This window comes from Cuculus canorus, chromosome 3 (genome assembly GCF_017976375.1).
Source record: "Cuculus canorus isolate bCucCan1 chromosome 3, bCucCan1.pri, whole genome shotgun sequence".
In the NCBI taxonomy this organism is placed as follows: domain Eukaryota; kingdom Metazoa; phylum Chordata; class Aves; order Cuculiformes; family Cuculidae; genus Cuculus; species Cuculus canorus.
Genome location: NC_071403.1, coordinates 58,304,993 through 58,331,588, shown reverse-complemented (window position 1 = coordinate 58,331,588; position 26,596 = coordinate 58,304,993). Strand labels below are relative to the sequence as shown.

General features: G+C 36.4%; 1 protein-coding gene across 24 annotated transcripts in view; it reads right to left on the bottom strand.

Annotated features, from left to right (window-relative positions):
* The window catches only part of AFDN (afadin, adherens junction formation factor), a 124,741-nt gene that overhangs the window by 75,249 nt on the left and 22,896 nt on the right, over positions 1–26,596 (bottom strand). For 16 of the 24 annotated variants that reach the window (XR_008448975.1, XM_054061418.1, XM_054061396.1 and 13 more), the window contains exons 2-8: positions 13,033–13,228; positions 11,317–11,432; positions 9,657–9,820; positions 8,166–8,326; positions 7,208–7,365; positions 1,392–1,503; positions 812–979 (exon numbers count right to left, since the gene is read on the bottom strand). Coding sequence is in view for 23 of the 24 variants with exons in the window: in XM_054061418.1 (XP_053917393.1) it covers positions 812–979; positions 1,392–1,503; positions 7,208–7,365; positions 8,166–8,326; positions 9,657–9,820; positions 11,317–11,432; positions 13,033–13,228 (1,075 nt within the window). In the remaining variant the exon portion in view is untranslated. The remainder of the gene's footprint in view (positions 1–811; positions 980–1,391; positions 1,504–7,207; positions 7,366–8,165; positions 8,327–9,656; positions 9,821–11,316; positions 11,433–13,032; positions 13,229–26,596) is intronic. The other 8 variants (XM_054061397.1, XM_054061405.1, XM_054061412.1 and 5 more) reach the window with 1 other exon arrangement.

Below are 26,596 nucleotides of genomic sequence, written 5' to 3'. Positions count from 1 at the left end.
GCAAATAACAAAATCACCAAAAATTAAAAGACGATATCCAAATCTTTAAACACGAAGACAACAGAAATTAAGAGAAATCATATACGTTTTATTGGTTGTTGTGCTATAAACAAACAAGCTCCCCTGGCTCTTCCCTAGGTCATAAAATTAACTGTAAATTACAATGAAGCTCAGAGAATTGTAATGATGCCAAAAATAGAAGCCAGTGTTTTGAAGGTTCAATATATGCTAAAAAATGTTTAGCAAGCGTTTGATTAAAAAATTCATGCTCTTGTCCTTCTAAAAATGTGTTTTTCATGTATAGCACTGTCAAATACATCTTACCAGGGATGCTATAGTATACATCTGACTGTAAAACAAACTAGATTTCAGCAGTGCTTTTCTGGTCCATTCCAATGCACGTGTGCACACACTCACACACCACCACCAGATGACATGTTAAACTTTCACTTATTATCAAGTTTTTAAACCTCAAAATCCAAAAGAAATTGAAGACTGAATGATTTTCTTATTTTTGAAACGCTTAGAACTTCATACTTGAAACCCTGCTAATACAGAAAAAGTCTTAGTAAATAATGTTTCCCCTTCTTTTAACTCCCAACACTTGCTACTAAAATTTTGATATTATAACAATATGCAGTTCTACCTCTAGAAAGCTCCAATTCAAAATCTTATGCGAGAAGAACAGCAGATGTGGCATTCACATGCCAACTGACTTTCTGTGCTTCCAAGAGAAGTCTTATTTTTCTTGAAAATCAAAATGACTATGTAGTAATGTAATTTTGGTTATTAGATAACTGGAAATTCTTACCTGGGCTTAGTTCTACTAGGTATGGTAGTTTCTCAGGAGGAAGGCAAGAGCCATAGCCAGACCCGTCAACTCTTTCCTTCCCCTTTAATGGCTTTCCATCAGTTAACTTCTTGGATTTCTTTGGGATGTAATCAGGAGGCCGCCTTTTCAACTGAAAGACTAGTATTCCTAAAACACAGTATTACACATCCTTTGAGATGCAGTATCGGTGAACAAGCACACATCTAGCATCTATTAAGTGTTTGTAAGTGTTCTATGGAATTACTTTCAGCTTACTGAGTTCCTGACACTTCTTTATGTAGCTATTTTTAAGTTAAAACTATTTGAAAGATTAATAGCATACTTCTCTACAGTAGTTAATTTAGAAACTTCAGAATGAAACGTAAAACCCATTTGCTGGCTAAAGATGTATTATTACAAACAGTGCTGACTGAAATAGTAAGTAACACTAAAAGCACCTAGTATTAAAAGTGCCTAAAAGCAAAACACTTAGAAGTATATGTTCTATTTCTTTACAGGGGGTCCACAACATGCCTGACAACACCAAAAGCACAAAAGTCTCACAACCTTTTAGACATACCTTTATCACTAGGCCACTCCCTGAATATCTGCAGTGGACACTCATCATCATCAAGAATAGTTTCTTTAGCACCTTTATCATCAGAGTGCTGAGCACCAGGAGGCAGCATGACCTAGAAAAAGACCATTATCAGTTTTCAGAGCCGTTAGTAGACAATTAGAACAGGAATATATCTTCCTATTATTTTCTTTTGTTTATAACAAGAGATAAAATAAAAGAATTCAGTAATCTGAAATGCATTTCACTTTCCAAGACTTTTTTTCAACTCTCTTGCTTCCACTTCAGTTAAATTGCATTTCCCAGAATACCAGCTATACTTAAAAAGAAAGGGAACACAAGTTACACCTAAGGTAGACAAGACCACCTTTCAGTAAACAAAATTGTTCAAATTTCTTAACGGCTGCGGAAAAAAAATGGATGTGTTGGTTAAAAAATAAAGCTTAAGTTTCTTTTATTACCCCCCACACTGGAATTGCTGCAGAAGAGAACGTTGTGACACCTCCTGCATCCTCGTCTTTCTCAACCTTTACCTGACCAACACAGATACTATGGGCACAAAATCGCTTCATGCTCTCTAGGCTTTAAGGAAGAGCCAAAACCAAGTATACTTTGGTAACAGAACCACAGGGCTTTTATAGCTATTACAGATATATATCCTTACAAGGCAGTGAAGGGGGAAACCTTGATTCATGAGTTCTGACTCTAAACAAGACACAGCCTATGATTTCATGCACATTTGCATTACTGCTCTCCAGAGTGATCAAGCATAAAAAACAATGTCAGGCAGTATTACAACGTGTGAGTACCTTCCAAGTTCAAGGCAAGCCTTCCAAAGCTGAATTAAAAAAAAGTAAAATAAAGTACATTTTACTTCCCCATTTGTGATCCAAGTATCACTAATGTTATTTAAATTCATAGACAACTCTATTTAAACAAACTACTCAAAATTATGCCTATTTCTAACCCATGACCTAGGAAACACCTTCTGAAGTAATGCAGCCATTGGCTCCTGCACCCTACTGCACTGCAGCCCTCAAGAGGCCTTCCGCTCTCATTTGTCACCTCCTCTCCACACCCATTTCAGTGTTAACTAAGTTCTCACAGATCCACCTCAAACACCCTTTCATCTTCTTCCAAGCAGGAAACAAGTACGTTTAAGATCAAAAGTATGTAATCGAGTCATTGGCCTTTCCCTGAAATATTTTCTATGCAAAACCTGGCTAAACATAGGACTAATTAAATTATCTTTAATTAGATATTCAAATAGACATGACATTATAAAATGACAGAAACATTAAAATGTACAAACTGAAAGGAAACAGAAACGTATCTATACTCAAATCTTATCTTGCTAAACCACTCTATTTCACATCTCAGATTTTAAATAAATTACACCTACAGGATAATTTTCATTAGCTAATTAAGCTAACACTGTTTCAAGCCTTATTCAAAAGGCAACAATTTTTAGATCCCAAAGCCCTCAAGACAGAAGACACTAGTTGTAACACAAGAACTACACGCTACAGCATGCATACCAGGGGCTGACCAGTACCAGGGACTGGGCAGCAAACCAAAGAATACCCAAATGCACTGAAGTTAGAGAACAGATGAGATATAAATACCTAGGATCTGCTACTTGACCCGGATATTACTTCTGCCTTTGAACCTGGATAAGCACCTGTACTGGGTGTTGGGCTTAATAGCAGCAACGATAAACTAGACAACCTAGAGAAGAGGGATCACAAAAACACTGATCTCCTTGTCCCTCCAGCCACTTACTGTTGCTCCCACCTCTCAGGAAGGGTAAGCCCCAATATTTCACTTCAAAAAATAAATATCAAAAACATGTGACCTAACCTTCTCAAAGACAATGCCACATCTGAGCCCATGCAGGCCAGGGGCTTCTAATCATGATGAAGACATTTTAGAAAGCATGTTTATGTTTTAAGTGAATGCTGCGTGTGTCACCCACAATGCTGGAATTCCTGTGTTTTCAAATAACGGAAAAACACAGGAGAAAATCTATATTATAATTTGGTTTTGGCTCACAGGTAGAGATTTGCTCTTGTGTTGAAACACAGAAGATGCAGTTAAATAACCTTTCATGAATTTGTATCCATACAGACTGCTGAGATCAGGCACAAACATTTCCCTGGTTTCTGCAACAGCATAGGGAATTGAGATGGGTAAAACTAGCTTAAGATCACAAGTCTTGGAAGCAAGTTGTCAGCTGACAATCTATGAACTGAAACAAATTCATAACAGATAATTAAGAAGAATATAGTCTGCTTCTTCATAATCGTATCTATTATCATATACAAGTGATCATAAAGTCATTCCAATCTGTACTTATTCATTTAAAATGCAGGGAAACGTGCAGAAAATACAAGCTAATAAATTTAAATTTAGCAACTTAGGCATTTGCTGGGATAAACCAGTAAGAGAAGGCAACACCCAAATACTTTAACCTCCTGTGGTAAGTAATTGCTACAAATCAAGTTACCAGATCTATCCTTAGCAAAAAGTTCACATAAAAAAGCCCAAGCTATAATAGTTCTTCAATACGCCGTTTTGTCATTTTTATGTTTATAAAATGAAAACCTCATATCTACTATACGTTTTAATAGACCTACTTATTCAAATTAATCAATCGTGAATTTTCATTACAAGTTGCAAACACAGATTGCACATTTCCATCAAAAACAATGAACCCTGCTAAAAAACACTTAAAGACTCATGTCTGCAGTATCTATTTCTTAAAAAACAAAACCAAACAAAAACTAATTAGCATGAACTGCATGTTTTTTCTTGACATTATAATAAGTTATGTACACCTTATCCTTGAGTAAAAAATAAGAGCATGCTAAAACAAAAGTCTAATCAAGATTCTACTTCTATGAGTTAAATGGTTTGCTTCATGCCTCAAGCCTTATGCCCTAAGTGAATATGCACAGGTAGCTTGGAATACTGTCTAATTAATTTGACATCTGGAGAGATGTGCAGTGAACCCTGTATGATTCACGAAGACTCATACCAAGTAAACTGAAACAAATAAAATGCATATGGGTACAAACTTGTATTTAGTCAACTACATAAAAAAGCACTTTAGAAGTGCGCTAAAGGTACAGCGCAGTACACCACAAACTACAGTATGAAAGCAAGCAACTAACAGGAAACTGCCATTTACAGTAAAAGTTGTCAGTGGTGTTAAGAAAAATTCTTATCATTTTCACCTTTCAAATGAAACTTAAGAAGCGAGTGAACTTTATTGCAAGTAATTACTTATGCAGCCTTATAAAGGTCTTGTCATAAAACTTAATATCCATTTTAAAAGTTAAGTAAAAGAGAACTGCTTAAGTCTTCTTAGAAGACACTTCACCTGCCACTCAGAACAAGGCATTTTTAAATCCCAGCCAATAAGAAACTGAAGTTATACGTTTTAAACTCAAGAAGAAGTAAAGAATAGAAACACAGGCAAGACAGATTTGTATTTTACAGGATACTGTAAAGTGTCAGGAGAACAGAGGTATAAGGTCTACCAGGTATAAAGAACTGCTATGAGACTTCAGTGTAATGGAGTACCAATGGCCATTACACTTATTTAGCATTGTATTTTTGAGTTTCCAAAAAAGAAAGCAGCAATGAAAGACACAAACTAAAGCTTGGGCATTTTAATGTTTCAAGCAAGGAGAGCAACTTCATAAAATATCTGGCAAAAAGTTGATTTTAAAGTCAGTTTTAAAATACTGAACTTGATGAAAACAGGAAGGATTATCATATTTTAAACCCAAGCACTAGATCAGCAGAGACAACGAGAAAGGTCAAGTATATTTCAACCAATGACAATGACTTATTGTTAGCAAACCAGTAAGGTCTTCTACACTTAAAGATTATTATTACTAATTATTAGTATTATTATGGTATTAGCCAATGTAGACCACTCAAATATTTCAAATGTAAACATAAGCATACAACTTATGTCAGTATAAAAACTTAGTAAATCAAGAAGATGCATCGCTCAAAAAAGTAAAAATACTTTCCAGAAGTGCTTTCCAGAAAACTAATTTAAATCAATTTGCTTCGCAGTAAAGACTTTGCTAATCTTTCCCAAGATCAAAGCAACATTCCCCAGACTATTTTCTACATTAAACAACCCTACAGAAGATCAGAGAACAAAGGGAGGTGAGAGAGAACACCACCACCACTGTGACTTGCAAAAGTTTCCCTAGTAAGTGTACAATGAGCTCAATAAATTTCCTAACATATAAATATTTTGTAATATATCATAACACCCTCTAACTCTGAACTAAACAGAGGCAAAACTATTTTCCACATTCAGTCACAATTCCTCTGCTGTAGCCTACTATTCTCACAAACCAGGATAAAAACGAGCATGTCAACTCAGCAGCCCATTTAATAAGATCAATGACTGTGAATGATGAATTTCATTTACAGAACCCACAATATAAAGATACTTGTCATAATTAGAACTACATACAGAAAATACTCTGCAGCCAAAACTGACAATCCATTTTTAATATGGTACATCATAAAATCTCTCATTACTTATAAAACTATTCATTTCTATAATAAAAACCTATGTAAAATCATGCTGAAGTCAAGTAAAAATTAACTTTCGCACTATCTCCATTACAGTTCAATGAAGACAAGGATAAAGTGCCCAGAACTTTATTAAAATTATGTCTAGAACTAAGATTATAATGTTGAAAGAATAAAACAAAGATCAGTTCAACATTATGAAACTACAACAGTACTACCATTGTACGGTTTCCTTATTACTAATTACAACAAAGCTGGAGCAACACATCAATTCCCAGCTAATTATACCACTGGAGGCTGTAAGCACAGCAAAAGTAGACACTAAGGTTACTCAAAGACACTAATAAAAAAAAAGGCCAAATATATTTCCACATCCTTTAAAGCAGCTAGAAAGTGTGAGGAATAGCAAATAAAAGCTTCCTTACTGTTTTCTAGTGGCACTTTAAGCACTGGAGAACGAACAGAGAAAAGAATACAACATGATGAGACAACCATTTTTTCCCTGTCTTTCATCATTTTAAGGAGTAATAAATCCAAGTTTATTAGCCAAATAATAGCCAGAAAGGTAATCAAAGATTGGACTCAAACAAGGAACAAATGAACAGGATTCTCCTTCAAAAGATGATATGGACAGAAGTTTGCAACCCTTAATCAGTACTGCTGCCCATGGGACTCTTTGATAAAGCCATACCTCTAAGAAACAGTAATTCTATGCCATTCATTTAGAACTCCTAAAATAATTAACTTCTGAAAGTAAGACCAAGTTTCACTTAAATGTTTAATCTCTTCTGATGTGTATTGAGGGTAAGCTACCATTGAAAGGCATAAGGCAGCAGCATGAAACATTTACCATTCATAATGGAATTTATACTAAGCACTCTTGCTTCTGAACAGACACTCTTAGCCCAGGGGAATAGTTATGTGCACAAATAGGAAAAATTTAGGTATCCATAGGATTAACTGTTAGTTACATCTACAAATCATAAGTCTACTTACTGGTATAAAACCACAGTGCCAAATACAGTAATATATTACCTTCATTATTATTGCTTATCTACATATCCAGTAGCAATTTGGCAAGATTGGAAGATTCAGGGTTTAAGACCAAAAAAAAACTGATAAGTCACTTCAGAAGTCCCGAAGCTGTTAAATAAAAGTTTGTCACAGAACTAGCAAAATCCTTCCATTTACTTCCAAAGCTACTGCAAAGAACAAAATCAAATATGAAGCATGAGAAAACCGTGAATTTCACTTACACGAGCAATACAATAATCCTTGGGATTTTCCTTCTCCAGACCGTATTTTTCCAGTGCTTCGATAACTGCAAAGTCTGCAGTATCTGTAGTGGACAGCAGGATTGTCTTGTACGGTATATTTGGTCTTAAACTGTCTGCATAAATTCTCAATGTCCCACCTTGGAAAAGATATTTAATTAGCAGTGCTACCAGACAACATGCAGCCATTTATTATATTTCTAGCAGAATATAAGAACAAACCACTTCAGAAATCATTTAGTCAATCCACTACTACATGAAACTTACAAGACATCCCAGAAATAAATTTGTCTCAGTCACTGGTAAAAAAACTCCAGTGATGCCTTCCTAATTTCTCCAAGCAAATTTTTTCCCCAGTGCTTCACAACTTTTAATATTCCCCTAAATGAAACAGTGACAACAACTGGATGGAAAACTTATCTTTCCTATCTTGACATCAAGTTTGTGCAGATTTTCAAAAATCTCCCCTCTCTTTAAAAGGCCATTTAAGATTTCCCTCATGGGTGGTGTTTTATACACTTCTGTCTCCTCTTTCACTACTTTTCCATGGACAAAACACAAAAACATTTGATGTTTTACCAGTACTAACATTGCTTTCTTCATTCATTCAATGCTGATTTTCATACAACCACTATGACCTTTATTCCCACCCCTAAAAAGGCAAAATAATTCATCACCGATATTCACAATATCTACCAGAACTCTTTGTGCAGATCTGATCATTCCTTGCCATCTCATATTTGTGCTACTGATTGCACTTCTATGTTCAGGTCATTCAGCTTGTTCTTAGCGGAAGGAATGACATTTATTTCAGAAGACTTTCTCACTTCGTCCATTTAATAAGTATAATGCTGTCCCTCTTTCTTGCCTGGTTTTAGCACTGTTCACAAGCGCAATGAGCATATTCCCTCCCATTAATCTGCCAAAGAAATCAAAGTACCCGAGTCTGGTCTGCCATCAGAACTGCGAAATTCCTGCATTCTCTTCTCTAGTTTTTGCTGTCGCCGCCGTTTCATAACCACCTCGGGATTGGATATTGTGCGAGTAAAGCTGGTCTCAGGCATATCTTTGTAAACCTCAGCTGCAAGGCGAGAATTCTCACTGCCAAGATAGTTTAAGTACAAAGAAAAAAAAAGTCATTAAAAGCCTAATATACATCTAACTACATCATGTCATATGTGATAAAACATAAGTAATATAGAATCCATACACACAGGAGATCAATTAAGTTACGATTTCTACATGAAGTCCTCTTTAGTGAGGATTAACACTGTTCATATACTCACACGCATCTGAAATAACAAGCTATTTAAGTACTGAAGGTCACTAGTTTTCAAAGAAAGAGGCCTTCTACCTCTCAGAAACAAGAGGAGGCATTGAAGAAACTTTACATTACATCCCTAATTTTATTCTGATTCACAAATATTGCAAATCATGTGGCAGTAGAGTTAACACGTGCTTACCGATCATGCTTTTTCTTTTACTAATGCACTTAAAGACAACTTATTTTAATTTAAAAATAAGATCAAGCTAAGTTATGCCACAGAATACTGGAAAGATGATGCTGATGCCTGAAGAACACTGCAAACATACCCATGCAGAGCAGCACACACAAAAACCAACCACAAACTAAAGAACAGAAACAAATTAAAAAAAAGAAAAAATCAAGCAGCAAAATCCTCTATTATATGTCAACCAGTCAACTCATTTCTTTCACCTCTGTGAATCTGTTATTAATTAATAAGCTTTCAGAATTTATTTTCTTCCCGGGCGTTTTAAAAATCCACCACTAATGATTTTTTTTCTCGTGTATTACGTATAAATCCTACAGAAACTGGCAGAGAGACAAAGTTTAATTTAAGGTTAGACTTTTCTCAGCTTTCTAGTTCTACACACAGTTATCAATGCCCGACTCCTGTGCTCCTTTTGTTTTCTGTAGAAGGAATAAAGCATGTTCTGCCCTGTCTCAATGAATAAGATGCAGATTTGGCAGCACGAGTTGAAGAACCCAGAAGACTGGCCACCAAAATACACATCAGAAAATAAAAGTGATAGTCAGGTGGCAAGTCAAACAGAAAACCTCTACACACATTACTTTTTCTGGGGAAAGACAGAACAATCAAACATAGGGAGAATAATAAACCCACTCTAGAGTAAATGCTCAAAATAAAAACAGTGGGCAAAGTCCACGTCACCAAGCCTGTGCCAATTTCTGCAGAAGGATAAAGAGCAGGAAAAAAGCTTATTTCATGGTTTAGAAACAAACCTTTCAGCACAATATACATACAAATCACTGAAACTGACAGAACTTATTTTGGTTTTTGATGTTATTGCACCCGTGTCAACTACCTACTTCGGAAAGAAACAACAATTTATTTGGTAAAGAAGGAAAATTTAAGTTATATGGACTGATCCAAGTTTAAACACTTACATATCATCCCCATGAAGAAGTCTATCATCTTTATCTGATGCATGTCGCAATGCCTCTTTTTCACGCCTCTTTTTTTCTTTTTTTTCTTTTTTTGAGAGAGTTCGTTTGAAATTCTGAATTACTCCCTCTTTTTCTTGCTTTTCAGGGCCGTTACTCTGAGCTTTCTGAAATAAATGAATTTAAAATAGCTTCCATCATTTTTAGTCCAATGAAAAGTTAGTATTGGTTTTAACTCTCCAGATAAATCTGATTAAGACACGGTATCACTAACAACAACCCAGGTAACAATACTGCATTAAAAAGAGATGGGACTAATACTCCCTGGGAATAGCATAGTATGCAGAAATAATTTCATATCCCGATGCAGGTATGAACTGATTAATCACCTTGTACTCAAGAAAGTGAAGGAACAACAGAATTTTACTCAAACAATGCTAACTATCTACTTGGCCTCGAAGATTAACTGCAGGCTGCAAAAGAAATTTCTGCCTTCCCATAATAATACTTCACCAAAAAAGGCTGCACTTTATCTGTTTTCCAAGACATTTCAGTTGGAGCATCAGATACAAATAAGCTGCAGAAGGAAGAATATTATAGAGGACATTTCCCCTATGGTGTATTTTTCCAAGTTGTCCTTCCAGTGTTCTCCAATTCCTGCTTCTTGCATACACAAGATACCTGTAATCCTAGGCTCATTTGCCTTCTGTAAAGAAAAAAGAAGATAAGGGAAAGAAGATACACGTTTTTTTGCTTCTACCAGGAAGTGCAGAACATGAAGAAGGAAGACTGAAGATAATTCAATGAACAGGAATAGCAAGTCTGGTAGATGTAGCACACAATATCATTAATTTTCTCTCCTCACCTCTCCCATGGATGTGTCCTGTAGTCAAAAGTGTAGTGTAACATTAGGTCAAGTACCTATACCTAAAGCACCTTTAAAATTAACAAGGTCTAATTCCAAGTGTAAAAGAAAGTAGCGCTGAGCCCAAGAAGAAAAACTTGTCTGAAAACAGTCCACGCTGAACAGAATGTTTCCCATAGCTATAAGCATCCAAGTTAGATATAATATGTAACTATATGACTTAAGGAGTCAAAGTCTGATCCAATTTAACATTTGAATGACTTATATAAAAAAGGTTTTGTATGGCTGATGTTCCCATATCCCTCATTTTGCATTTGGAAGGAGGGGAAAAAAAAAACCTCCTCAAAAGGAAACAATCTCCCCTAAGTTTTGTTAAGAAACAGAATGTTACTTAGAGAGGTAACAATTTTTAGTTATTCAACTTCCTCTGGCATCTCCTTTTAAAGGCTCTGCAAGAGGTAGGATTACCTCCTAGGTATTTGGCATCATATACTACTTCAGTGAAATTTTAATTCATCATATTAGAACAAAGCAAACTCCAAGCTCTCTGGGCATTACATGCTCGAGTACTAGACAGCTACATGGATCAAAGCATCGCAAGTCATCTGAAAGATCACAAAAACGCTGTGTTGCAAAGATGCATTTTAAGTATTTAAAAATACTTTCTCCAGATATCAAAGGTGATCATCATCAGTTGTCATCAGGAATTGGAAAAGCAAAAATTATGTTTTAATATATAAGCAAATCACACACATTTTGAAACTGCTGTTACCACCAGCATATTCCTTTAAGACTCACCTTTGGAGGAAGCGTATCATTTTCATTCTTGAGAACAAATCTTCCCTCTCGATCATCTTTGTTCCAGTTTAATTGTACAACAAGAGGCTTCTCATCTACATCCAATCTTCTTTCTTCTTCAAAAAAATGAAAAAAAATCAGTAACAGTTATTTGGCACCTCAAGAGCAAAGATACTTAGAAACAAGTTTATCTAAGTAAAGATACTTAGAAACAGTAAACAAAAGGTTTACTGAATAGCAGGTCAGTTCACGTTTCCTTTTAAATACAGGGACAGAGAGCCTGTGGATGTAGACCTGTATGTCCCCTTTCCCGCAACCAGCCCAAGCGGATTCCTTGTATGTATACAAGCTAAAGGTCCACATAAAGTAGTCTTGCACACCTCCTTTGTCAGAGCTGAAGTCTAGGAACACAAGATTATCACTCAGGAGAAGTTGCATCTACAGTTATAACATTTCATATTTTCATGAGCCTTTCAAGTATTCATTTTCCTTATTTTAAATTTAAGATGTCCGATTGTGGCCCAAGAACCACTATGCTGAAAAGACTGCCCAAAAGTAAACCAGATGATGAAAAAAAGAATTTGTTTTGCACGTATACCAGATGATTCCATTTAGCATATTATACCTATTCTAAGTATATCAGAAAAATCTGAGTGATTAAAAGAATTAAACAAGTTTTGCCATTTGATCTCCCTTCCAAAACTAGGAGAGAGTACATATGCATAGCAAGATAATGATGCCTTTGCAGTTACATTTTACCAAATAAGAAACACTCCTACTGAATAAGGTGCCTCTTGTGAGCCATGTTTTAAAAAACAGGAACTTGATCTGCAAAGGAAATAATCTCATTTTTACTACAGACCTTTAAAGAAACCTAAAGCAGAAAACACACGTACTATTCATTGCTTAAATTAGTGATGACACATGCACTTTTCTCTAATTCTATGGAATTCACATTGTCATTCATAAGACTATGAAAAGAGACATGTATCCCAACAAATTTCAATTGCCTATCTCAAATTAAATTATTTTCAGTCTTTCAAAAGCAAAATTTAAAGTAGCTAAACCACTTCTGTAAGCCTCCAAAGTGCAAAAAAGAAAAAGTACAAGATAAAGTTAGTTTTTCCTATTCCTGTTTCTACCACCACCTTCCAATCTGAAGCCTTCTGCTGGGGAAGGGAGACACAAATGTCAGCAGTATCAAAAGGCCATTTAATTATCTAAGTTCTTCACAGGAAACATTAAAGGATCTTTTAAAGAAATACAGTGGCCTCAAACAATACTATATGTTAAGCTTCTGCAATTTAGCAGTAAAGGAATATGCATTATAAGGCTACCTATCAAAGGCGCGCAACACAGAAGCACTGAGGATATATAAATGCTTCAATTTAATATTTCTATTCTCCCTTTTTAAATTTATCCTTTATGTACTAGTCCTAAAAATAGCAACTCCACAAATGTAAACAAATTAACAGGATGCCAAGCACAGCGTTTAATAGATCATAATCAAAACTTACCTAAATTGTAGGCCTCATATGTGTACTTGCATTTTTAAATACCACTCTCCCATGTGGCAATTAGTAACAATACACTTAGAAACAAAACCGACCAAATTTTATGTGGTTCAAAAGCTGGGGCAAATCTAAAGATATTTTGGCTGTGGGTACATAGGAAGGAGGTGTGGATGCAGGAGAGACTTTGTGAATAATTACTAACCTCCGCTGACATGCACCTCATAAAGTGAGTATTTAGGGGATGACAACATTCGCATGTCTGGTCGAAACTTCTCTGCAAGAGTTTCTATCACATCTTGAGTTGTGGCAGTACTAGAGACACGGATACATTTTGTTGCAAAATTTCCAGCTGCTTTGTCTTGAAAGTAGAATCGCATTACACCATGAAATTCCAGATCCTGCAAAGAAATAAAAAAACCAAATCTGAGTGCTGGCCAACAGTGATAAGGTTCAGAGTTCTTTTATTATTTATTAGTTATAAATATGCTATGAAAACATAAGATATTCAAATATTACACTGGTTTTCAAAATTTTGAGGACAGTAGAGCTTACTAACTATGACACCGTAAACTTGAAAAAAACAAGCATATTCTGTAAAAAGTATTCAAGTACTCTATTTCCAGAAACAGTTAGAACTTGAATCTTCGAGTATTCAAATTTACAGCTACTGTCAGGTTTACCTGAAGATGAATCAATAGAAACTATTTTTTTTTTATTCTGCTCTCAGAAACATGTCCTGAAACTGGTCTCAATATTTTGTTACCCAGAGTAGGACCCTGCATCCTGTGTCTGCACAGACTGCAGGCTAGATATGCTCAAATGACAGCAACGTGTCTGAAATGGAACAGCTTTCTGTCCCAGCAGTCTTAAGTGTCATCTTACCCCTCCTTTTTTGCCCCTCCTTCATACGCTCCTCTTTCTTACGTTAGTACCTATTTGGACAGGCTGGAAACAGCCTGTTTGGGAAACTAAATAACTTGATTTATCTTATATATCCAGAAAGGTTAGCCTTTGGTACAGCTCCCTAAACACCCTGTGAGGGAAGAAAAGCTCCAGTACCAACATTAGGTGAAGTGGAGGGACGAAAGCAACTGCAAGTGTTAAACATGTAAAACTATTGTAAATTCATATCCTTAAATATTTTCCTTAGCCATTAGAGTCCTGTCCTCCACTCCAGCCTACCAAACAGCAGGAGGATACTGGCTGCTCATGCAACTTCATTACTGGCCTGAACACCAAATCAGAATTTAAATTTTAGTTCCCCAGTGGTCTCCACGTGGCTGACTCTTGCCCCCTGCATCAATCCCAGCACTCGCACTCAAGCAGCCCTGCATTCAGGGAGAATCAAGAAGACTCAAGTGCCCTAGTTGACTTTACCAGGTTTACTCTACAGTTTAATCATCATTGCTCCTGTGTTCACTTTCCAGAGACTCTGAAATAGATACACCCTTGAGTGTCAAGTGTAGTGGCAGATTTCACACAATGCACCTCCCTTTCCAGTACAACACCTGATCTCATGAAAGACATCACAATGTTCCTTTGAACAGCAAAGAAATTGAGATATTTACTGAAACTATCAGCCACCCAGATATACACAGAACTAAGCACTATTTTTCCAGGGCACTCCCAAGCATTCAGCAGTCAAATGCAAAAGCACCGTGGACCTATGACGATGGTCAATTTTGTTTTATTTTCTGTTGTTCAACAACTTATAGAATTAATCTTCCTGAGCCTAAAGTGGTGTTCCCACAGAACTATCTATTGTAATCCCAAATCGGTGTTCCTTCCTGCAAGGAGCAACAGGTTCCACATACCTCAACTTCAGCTTAACTGCCACCTCCTCATCCATTCTGAACTTAACTGCAATTATTGAAAGGTGGTCTTGAGACCAAAGAATCATAGAATGGTTTGTGTTGGAAGGGACCTTATAGCCCGTCCACTTCCAATCCCCCTGTCATGGTCAGGGTCACCTTCTACCAGATCACGTTGCTCAAAGCCTCAAACTTGGCCTTGAACACCTCCAGGGATAGGGCACCCACTTCTGTGGGCAACCTGTTCCAAGTCTCAATTCTTGTACCCCGAATATTTTAACAGCTACCATACATCCTGAAAAAGCATCCTCTCCGCTTCATTTCTTGTCTCTATCTATTTCTAATTATTAACCAATTATCCATATGAGAATTTATCCCCATTATGTAGAAGGCTATCAAATGACTTCTGCAAATCCTACCTACTATAATAAATCGGAGCCTGCTTACATTTATTCTTGCTAACACCTTTGATGAGCTCCAAAATGTTTAAGGAACAACTTCCTGCAAAGCTCTGTTGACCTTTCCACCATCTATTACAATCAGCAAGTGTCCATGAACTCTGTATGTTACTGTAGTTTCCAGTCAGCACAGACAACATCTTGTGCAAATGTCTTTTTAATACTGGCCTCATACTGCATTTATATCCAATAACCTAAGTGTGTCCAGATAAAGGGGTCATTATATGCCAGTTAGTAAAATTATCGCATCCCTCACTTTCTAGAGCGTTATTGGATGAACATTGTCTGGTTCTAGCAACTTCCTTTCACGTTGTCCAGTTGTTGTCTAACCTCTTAGATGCTGATTTGAGAGAGTTTCTCTAATAAGTTATGCATAAAAGGGCAAGGCAAGATTTTCAACAATGAACACAGATACAAAGCAAAGGTTTTCTGCTATCATCTTATCCTCTGAGATTTCTTTTACAAGGTGATCACCTTGTGGTCTTACAGCTTGTGGTGAGTTTGTTCCTACTAATGTCCTGAAAGACAGTTATTAAGGACTTTTCAAAATTTATTCCTCAGATTCTTCTGTTCTATCATCCTATGCTTTTATATTCTACCTGCCAGATTCTATATCTTTACAATTGTCCTCATTTGGATACCACTTTAGCTTTCTATTAACTATCTTTGCTTGATGTTACCATGCCAGGTTCCTTTCACACTTCCCTTGATAGCTGGCATGCTTTTAGTCTGTACCTCCAGCACGGCATCTTTAAGTCTTGGCAGGTGGTAAGTACTTTGCTACTACTTGCCTCTTCTAGCTTTATCAGGCTTCCCTAGTGTAGCTATACTCTATTTCCAATCAAGTTGGAAAATTGTGCAGTTCCTGCAAGAAAAATTAATATAAGCATGTTATGATATCTAGTACAGAAAGCCTTCTGACAGGTAACAGTATGAACCACATCCCACATACCCTTTCCAACCAATTTAAATGGTTGGCTCTTTCGTAAATACTCCTCAGTTACGACGCTTCACAGAAGAGCCACGACTATTTTTATAACCAACTTAAGGTTTAGATCTACTTGACACATGAGCTTTCTGCAGAAGCATCATGAAGGATAATCATACTGAATTTATAACATTTATTTCCCTTACACAAAAGCGTTTTCCCACCACCACCTCAAGGTAGTGCTGACGCAAGAACTAAGAAAGAATAACACCACTGCAAATCTCTTTTTTCAGGCGTTAGGTATTCTGTGAGATCCTATACAAAGAAACGGTTCCAGCTGACTTTTTTTGAAAAGGAAAAAAGGTTATTTTACTGAGAACACATTTCACTATCAGACATGCTTGTAATCCTATAGATTTTATTCTCTACAACACAGCATTATTGGCAGAGATCCACTAGCAAAGAAGTGCAAAATAAATCCGTTCAGAGACAATCTAGGAAAAAGTTCAAGAAACTTTCTAAACTACCAGGGGTTTACTACTACTATTATTATAGTTCTATTACTAAAGCTCATTTCTGCTTTCAGATACTAACAAAGCAGAAGAGACAAAACTGTATCATGTATACTCAAGATACCACCTCAGTGTAAAGCGAGTTTTGTTGTCCTTTTAGAAAAGAAAATAATGTGTTCCTCTGAAGGATTGTAATTTTGGTTTTGTTCCATTGCTTTGACAATCTGGATGTGAAAATAACTGAATACATCAACCACTGGCTGTCCATTTCTCCCCATCTTCTAGACAGCTTCTCGTGTTGTGTCCCCACAGTCCATGTCCCCTCCTCATCCAATTTTCCTAAGTTTTTTTTTTTAAAAAAAAAAAGAAAAAGGATAAGACTGCACAACTGCATCACAATGCTCTAGCACTTCCCAGTGTAGTTAGTTAAACGTTTATTTGCAGTAGGTTTTAAACTGTTCCTTTGGGCCCTACTAGCATATTACATTATATTTAAACACAAGTGTTCAGTGACACGGAAGCCATTGGTTTCTGATTTCAAAAAATTAGGAAAGGAGGTGGTGACAAGAAGCCAAAACCAAAACAAAACTGAAACCACCAACACACACACAGAGTCTTTATCATTGTTATATATCATATATATGTATGTACCTCCAATTCAAGATACATTTAACTTTCTGGCCATGTGCTCAGCAGACCAATAATAATACACATGGATACCAAACCCACAGTCCACATCAAGGCAGCAAGATAGACACCATGCTTACATTTCTACTCTACACTCCAACTCTGCATTGAAGTATTTATTTTTGAGAGGTACAATTCATCTTTAAACTCGCTCACCTCCTAACTTCTTTGTTATGTCTGCCAAGTAGACTCACTGCAGTTTATAACATGGACCTGTGTCAAGTGAAGAGACTAAAGAATAATAATTACTTGCCCTAAATCAAATAGATGTACAAATATCTGTTACTGCCTAACACACTCTTCAAGTGGAAAAATCACTCCAAAACATTTGCAAGTTTCTTTAAACTAGCTTTCTGTAAAGATAAGAACTGTCAATTATAAATTGCCAAAAAGAAGTCAAAATGTTGTCTTGGTTTCTAAAGTGAATAATTACTTAAGTGTACTAAAGCATTTTTAAGTTCCTCTTGGGCATTTACACTCAACATGAGCAATCTTAGCTCTCTCATCTAATCACATTTTAGATATTTCACATATCTGCTCTGCAAGTCCATGGCTCCTTAGGAAGGAATGTAGGTATACAGGACACCCTTTGGCTACACAGGTACAGTCAACTGTCACAACATCTTAATCCTGATTATCTAGACTGCAAAATATATCTTTTAAAGCACTTAAAAAGTCAGCTCTTTTTAAGTCTTCCATAGCATAAAGAACATTTTAAATGCAAAGCTTAACTATGCTTTTTTAATTACTATCAGAAGAACTTACATTAGTTTCCAGGAGTATATCCTACTCAAAAGGCTTATAAAAAATTGATAGTTAGCCATTGTTTCTCGCTTTTCCAAACAAGAGTAAGTTATATCACCTCTTCATTAGGCATAAAAAAGGAATCATAAAAGTGTTCAACTGTTTAATTATGACTTTTTACATTAAGCCAATGACAGGCAGTAACTGCTTCACAGCCAACAGCTTAAACATTCCAGATATGTGTCTTTAGGAAAAAGGAAAAAAACACCAAAAAAACCCAATAACCACACCAAAGCATCAGAACAGCACACTTAAACAACACCTTTCACAACAAAAAATCTTCAAAATTCTACAAAGTCTTTTTAAAAGCTTTGATGAAACATTCTTAGAAAACATCTGTGTTATTAGCACTATCACCTTCCTCTGACATACTCCTCAATGACCTCAGACCGTCAACCGAAAGAGCACTAAAAAAGCAGGAAACAAGCAAACGTCAATACATAACAGAGTCTCACAGATAATTTAAGTAACATTTAAAGCGGAAAATGTGAATATAAGTTTTCAAATCTGTCAAAGTTCTCCATGAAGCTTCAGAAAATTCTGTTTCTCAAAATACTTTCTTTGATCTTTAAATCTAGCTCCCAGTTGCCTACTATCAAGCAGGCATTTCTGCTTTAAAGCAGTAACTGGTAATAATCAAGATAATCACTCATTTGAAGTTACATTATACAGAAATGCAAGTAAGTCAGAGAGGCAGAAAAGAGAATCTCAAGCTTCAGTCTTCAATTACGAAAGCTGGTTGCATATACACACAAAAAGTGCTAACAGTTACGAAAGACTGATGTATTTAATACTTCGGTTATTTTAAAATCCCGACAGAAAAACAGCTCTTTTTTCTTCCAACAATCCCTTTCTTTTTAAACAAGGAGAACATAGTCAAGAAAGAACATAAAAAAAAAAGTAGAAAGAGGAAAAAAAGCCCATGCTGTTAAGTGAGGTATGAAAAAAAGTCTGCCACGGGACACAGTGGCATTTATAAGCAGGGAAACCTGGACTTCCTGAAGAATCAGAGGCGCTTCTGCAAACAAAGCAGTAATATCCAGGAACAGTATCCACAGCCAGGCTCATTTATGAGGAAGGAAACTCCACCCTTAAAGTGTCAGAGGAGGTAATGAGGGAGTATTCTCCCGGTACACGAGACACAGCAGTAATCAACGTGAAGATGAGGATCACTATTTCCCACAAATCCAGCAGAGAATACTCATAACCTGGTAAACTACTATCCCCTCCATACCAATCACAAAGCAAAACATACTTCAACACTTCAGCATAGCGTATACTATCCATTTTGTAAACTATTCAGTCTCTTGAGTAGTAGAGAATATATGTTTCCCTTCAGAAATGCTCATCTGTAACTCCTCCAAGAGTCTTTGATCTTTCTTAGTTGCATTGATAACACTGCCATTCAAGCAGCATTCTGCATGACTACATATACAAAATACTAAACACAAGCATTAAGAACGCCACATTCTTCTTCCTTCACCATTCAAATTCTACAGGCAAGAACCTAGAAGACTAACTCCTAACTAAGCTGTGATTATTATTCAGTTACACGTGCTTGTTGCCCAAGAGTTCTGCTAATAGAATATAAACCATAATAAAACCAATCCACAGTGCAACAATTAGAATTAAAACAAATACTAGTTGCTTCCAAATGAATACAAGTCACAATATTGATAAAACAGGCCAGTGTAACAATAGTATTATCACTGCAGAATATTCTGAAATGCCTTTGTACCTGACCCGTTGTCAGTCTACAGAGTGAAATGGAATTGCTTTCTTTGCCCCTCCAAAAGCCATAAGTATAGAACAAACCCATGCAAGTCTAATGAATTATGAATATTAAAAAAAAAGAATTCCTACAAGATTTTAAAACTGAAGCATATTAAATCACTAAGGGATTATGCAATCAAAATATGAGGGTCAGGTTTCCATCATATATTCCCAGCAAAGAATTCTCAACATGAAACTAAAGGATAGACAATATTTTCATAAGTAGATTCTACATCCAACTATTAAAAAGGAATACCAAATAGTCTTAAAAAAAAATCCTGTTAATTCTTATAAACTGTTTTCCACATAGAAAAGTAATGTTCTTGCTAAGCTACTTTTTGAGATATCTTCAAAAACTGCAGATTAATGACTGAATACTCTGAACAGTTCCAAGTGAAGAGAGGGAGAGGACAGTACAGATGAAAAAATGGCTCCTACAAAAATCATTTTCATCACCTTTATTTCCTCTTTCAAACCTCTGACACCTGGATCAACAAAGACTTCCCACTACAAAATGACTCAGCCTGCCACAACAATTTACAAGCACCGCAATGTTCACAGAAGCAGGACCAACAACTGTGCTTTCTATCAGAGAGAATTATCAACAGCCCACAACACAAATCAGCCTAATTAAATGAAATCCCCTCTTTATTTTCCTGAGGAAAGCTGCATCTTTGGAACCAGCCCCACTACAATAAGAAACAAAGCTTTGAGATCAAAAAACCAAAAGGTACTACAAACATCTTTAGAATACAAATGTAATGCAAAATAAAACCCACTGCAGTATATGACAAATGCTACAATGACTTTAGTTTAAGATGCTACTAAGATTCACGTCTGTAAATATAACTAACATATCCTAAAAAGGTATTTACTTTCATAAACGCAGCTTAAATGCCCATGTGAACCTTGAATTATGACTGATATAAATACTCTACTGCATACTTCCTAAGCATTCTCCCTACACCCCATTACCTTTCTACCCATACGGCAAGACAGATATAGTACAGTAACTACTGCAATCTTGAATATGTTTCTGATGATTCATATGTCACAGTTCAAAAAAAATTAAACTTCAGAACAGACCCCTCTACATAAGGCAGATGAACCAGAATATTTTCCATTTACTTCAAAACAAACAAACAAAAAAAATCCCAAAAATTTGATTTCAGATTAGTGTTTTGCCAAGGCCCGGAGACTCAGTATGCAGCCATCAACCACACTTCATGCTGAAAACACTTAAGTTCTCATAATCTTCTACAAAAGACATTGTTGTAAAAGCAACATGAAGTGTCTTCAAATACCCAGAAGCAGTCACCATTAAACACAAACAAAAATCTGCTAAGGGTGGTCCCCAATAGCATTACGGGCTTAACCTTCCAACTCAAATTTTCAAACCTATCAGTAAATGATTGGGAAAATCTTAACATCACGTGCAACACAGCAGCTGTCTGCCACCTGCAGGATATTTTTTGTTAAGCTGCAGTGGACATCATTACTTAACCTTTCACAATTAAATTGAGAAAACGTATACTGTTCTTACAGAATAAGATCTACGAGAGGTAACCAAAAAACTAAAAGTGCTACCAACAGTTCTGTAACTATTTAAGCATTCATTAAACTAGATTGCTTAAATTCAAACTGCAACAAACAAAGCTACAGGAGACTAAATCATATCCCCCGATTAAATCAGACCTGCTTTATAAACCATATTGATGCCAATGCAACAGCCATTCAGTGATTCTCCCAGTATCACAACACTGAGGCTCTGGTAGTCACTGTCGATAGATATTCTGAAAACATGCACCCCTACCCCACCCCTGCAAAAAAAGAAAAGTTTTGGAAAATGGTTTGAAGGAGCTGACATGACAGCAAGAAAAGTAAAAGTAATTTACACGCATTTGCCCTATGAAAAATACCCTGAAAGTCTCTAAAAAAATAGAGATAAGGCAGAGTAGAGTAACATTTGAAATAAGGTAAAAAGCCAGTCAAAACCAAAACAAAGCTTACTTTGAATTAGTCATGACATATTTAAAGGCAAGAGCAAAAGTAACAACGAATGATGGCCTTCAAGAATACATAGCTTACCTTTCTACTGTTTATGTACAACCTGTCATTGTTGCTGAACCAAAACATAACAGAAAAATTCTAAGAGGGACATCAGAAGCATGATTTTTCACTGGCACTGCTGTTTGCCAACAACCTGCAGAGCTGCAACCCTTGTATTTAAGCACCTTCAGGCACCAATCAAGACACAAAAAAAAAAAGATTGCCCTTTAACATTAAAAGCGTAGGCAACAATAATTTTAAAGCAACAGAAATTCTAGCTGCCACAGAAAGCCATTCCTCATACCAAGACACTTATTCCCATCTCCTCCCCTATGCCAGGCACCATCAACCTGCAGCTATACAGCAACATGAGTCAGATTAACTCTGGAGATAACTTTTCCCCCCATTTCACTCAATGTGGAGGAAGCTGTGAAAGCTAGCAGTTGGATGAAACCATCCTCTACTAGCACCTTGCATTAACTTGAAGGAATCATGAAACAGCAACCTCTGCCAAGCTAGGCATTTTAGTCCCACTTTCGCACTGGCATCAGCACACCAGACCCCGCAAAGACACATTATGGCATTATAAGCCAGCAGGTACTTATTTTCTTTGTTTCAGGTTATGCTGACTTGGCATGCCCAAAATCTTTGTACAGATGAGACCAGACAAGCACCAGATTAAAAAGGGAGCAGAAATGCAGCAGCCAGCAGCTCATCCAATCCAACCTGACTGCTCTCGCTTTCACACCTCAACAGCGTGGTCACAGCAGCGCATCTGGTTGACAGCACCTAGGCAATACTTAATTGTATTTCTGTTTTCCCATGCAGTGCTTGTAAATTACAGAAGGAACAGTTAAGAGTATAACACCACAGCAATATGCCATTTCTACATACAGTTGCAATTCCGCTTTCAAAGTAGAGTTTAAAACCTTGAGGCAAGCAGGTTTTCAAAGGTACATTTCAAATGTTGTATGTGAAAACTGAAGCCCTGAATGGACATTTTTCAAAGAGAAAACTAGTTTGAGCTCATTTATACAGCAGTATCATCACCAAAAAACATCCTCTCTTGAGGATGCAGACACTGATAGGGTGGAACTGTGTGCTAGCAGAGACTGATAGTCCAGAGCTAAGTGTAAATTATGGCCTGCTACAGAAACAGCAAATCTCAAAGATTTTAAAGATTATTTTCAAAAGTGCATGGCATTTAGAAAAAATAACCAGCTTTTTAAAAGCCACAAAATAAAGTTTAGAATACTGTTGTTTTAAGGGCATTTCCACAGCACACATACTGCAAGAGTTGTGGGATACTGGAGTTACATGATAATGTCTCTACAATTTAAAAAGATCAAATTGTTTCCTCCATACTAGAACTTTGGTAGAGAGGCTTATTAGGGATCATCTTAAACCCATAAAAAAATGACATTGCAACTAGTTTTCAAATTTGTCAATGAAACTACTAAAAAATGAAAAGGTTTTTTTTTTTTTTCACTCAAGAGAGAACAAAAATGCTGATCTACCTATGACAGAAAGCTGCATTATTGAAACAAGTATTTCCACCAGCAACCAAACTCATGAAGCCTAATTTCTTCTTGTAGGTGTCCTTCCCAAAACTGATCACATTTTGTTACAGGTGGCTCAAATCAAATTACTGCCAACACTTCCCTCCTACGTGGATTCTCTAGTGTTCAGAAGTACACACACTACAAACTAGAAACTAAACCCAATGTCTCTATCTGACCACTTAACTGCAGCAACTTCACATTCCTAATGTGGTCTGAAGGTTCAGTCTAACAACCAATGGATCACTTAAAAACCACATTTGACAAGCTGGTACCTACTGACAGGCTGACACCAACCAATACACAAGGCAGATCAGAAACCATCCTCACTTCAACCATTTAACATTCACTTGACAAATCATTCATTTTTATTTACTCTCACAATAACCTGTACGCTGGAAGTAGAGGAAATAAGCTCTCACTGCATTACAAAAAACATGCAACAGCAACAATCTTTCAAGTAAACAGCTGTCTGGAATTTCTTGTAATCAGCACTGCATTTCTATTCTTTTAGTATCAGGCTTCAGTATGATGCAACACAGTATCAAAAGAAGTCATAAAACCAGGTAATTTTTACATAACGCAACCAGGGGTTATGTCGTATTTATTGTTCTGCTGACACAGCCAGGAAAGACTGACCCAACTCCTACTCTGCAATGATGGACTTGATTGTGTTACATTAGCTTCTCAGTCCTGTGGGATGAGCTGGAATCTGCCCCACGCAGGGTTAAGATACCTAGCTACACTGACTGAACTAGAAAAACGCGGGTGCTATCTGATACTCTGCATGCAAGAGCTCTGGCAACCAGGCTAATTAGTCAGGAGTTTAAAGCAAGAATGCTAACAAGCCTAATAGGAAGCAAGCACCTGATTCTGCTGGAGAAGACAAAACTGCAGCAGCAGTCTGCTTGAAAAAAAAAAAAAAAAAAAAAAAAAAGACGACTTTAAACAACAAAAAAATAAAACTTGTAAACCCACAGGACACCAAAATGCACTTAGAAATCTATTCTTGACTGGACCCAAATGTCCTACTCTATCCTCTGAGACAGGGTAGACCCAATTTAAAAACATTTTAAAAGGAGCCAAGAATTTACTTCTTTTCCAGGAGACTAAGCTTAGAGTAGCTATGGATGTTAAGCAGTACATAGCCAAACATGATGTAAGAGGATGCAATGTGGCAAAATGTAAAATAGGCAGGCCTACAAGGGATTATTCTGCACGTAAATGTGATAACAAAAGAGTCTCAAATGCAAAAAAAAAACCCTCTCAATCTGTGTTCTCTTGTTTATGTACTGTCAAGAGCTCACTGCCAAACTGACATTGCTAAAGGTTTTGTAGCAGGTCAAGATCTTGCCAAAAAGCAATATGATAATACAGGAATTGCAATGGACTATTGCCAGCTTCATTAACCTTATTACTCATTTTACTACCTCAAGAGACGTTAATGGGCAACATTTAATTTGTTCCAGTTGTACAATTATTGTCGCACTGTTTTGGAATTTGGTCCACAATCATTAAATCCGTACATTCCAGATCATACTGACTCAAATGCAACATTTGACTGCACTTCAAAAAGTTATTTTCCATGTAAATTAGGTTAACCAAGTAGGTCTGAAGGAATACTATTTCAAAATATAGCCTAAATGACAATTTCATCGTTACAAATACTATGGAAATATGCAAGAAGGATCTCTTTCAAGCTATTACTTTTCCTCTCAACCTGAAAGACTTACCTTCCTCTTTCCTTCTTAGGAACAAAACAATCACACTTCAGGATGTACAATCATCGACATCTACAACAGCACTTTTGCAAAAGAAACCAACCCATATCTAAGTTCTGCACTGTCAAATGAAATTTAGTGAGATCAGCTGTGTCATAGCCAAAGATGCACAACCACTGTGCATTTCATCTTGAGTACACACACAGACAAAATCCTAAGACATCTTTCTAGCTACATCTACCATACATCCAGGAAAAGGACAGTAATTCACTACAAATACAACCAAAACACTTAGCCAAATTTACAAATGAAAATAGTACACAATTTTAGACATGATTAGAAACATTAACTGAAACCTTTTTGGACAGTGAAAACAAACACGGGGTCCATGTTGCAAATTACAAACAGGAGAGTCTCCCCAAAAAAAAAAAAAAAAAGGTTTCTAAAAACTCTGCCAATCAAAAACACTTCCGGTAATTATAATTTTGAATTATTTGCTTACTTTTTTATTTAACGAATCAAGCCATTTCTTAAAATCTATAAAGTGGCTTATTAAGGCCACTAGTTATGTTAATGTTGCTTGACAGGACTACCAAGGGTCAAGATATGCTTTGAAAAAAATCTTTTCTGTAGTTGTAATACTTCGGTAAAATTTGCCTGTCCATAGCTGCACCTCTGCAAATCCTACTTAATCCCGTTGTATAATCTTTGGCAACAATTTCATCAAGCACTCTGCTTGGTGAACGACATTCAGCTTCAGTTTGTTGCATTTTAAAACAACTGCTGACAAGTTAAAAAATGGCTCTCTGCAGTAACACCATCTACAGTATTCTCAGACTGACTGATTTTGCACTACTGTTTTGTGAGGCTGGTTTTTGACTATTCTCATACTACAAATTCCTCCATTCTAACACAAAAACTAGTTCAAAGTTGTCCAAAACATATAAACATATTTCTTACCAAGATCCTTGCACAACCAAAATATTGCTTTGGTTCTGATTTCATTCCATCACTACTTTATTTACTTTTAAACAGAAGATACCCTGTAGCTATCAACATAACAATATACTTCAATGCTTTGTACTTCAACTGGCACCCTTCTCAAGAAGCAGCATTTTACATCTTCCAACCTCTACCTACCAGTTTCCTTTACTTCTACAGGGTCCCACGCTCACTACCCTCTACAATACCATCTGTTTTGCCAGACTGGAAGCAAGTTCATCGGCACAAAGGTCATGCTCTGTAAACAGGTTCATTTAACAAGAAAACCTCTATACCAAAATGCTTTCTTTTATGTATCCTCCATGCTATTACTATTATTAGAACAGAACACGGAACGTACTGCTCACATAGACCTCAAAATAAATTCCCCAAAAATCCCTAATTGTCCATTACTGGAAGGTTATGTAAAAGGAGAAAAATTACTCCACGTGTCCTGTTTGTACGTGGCAGCCAAGGAGAGTA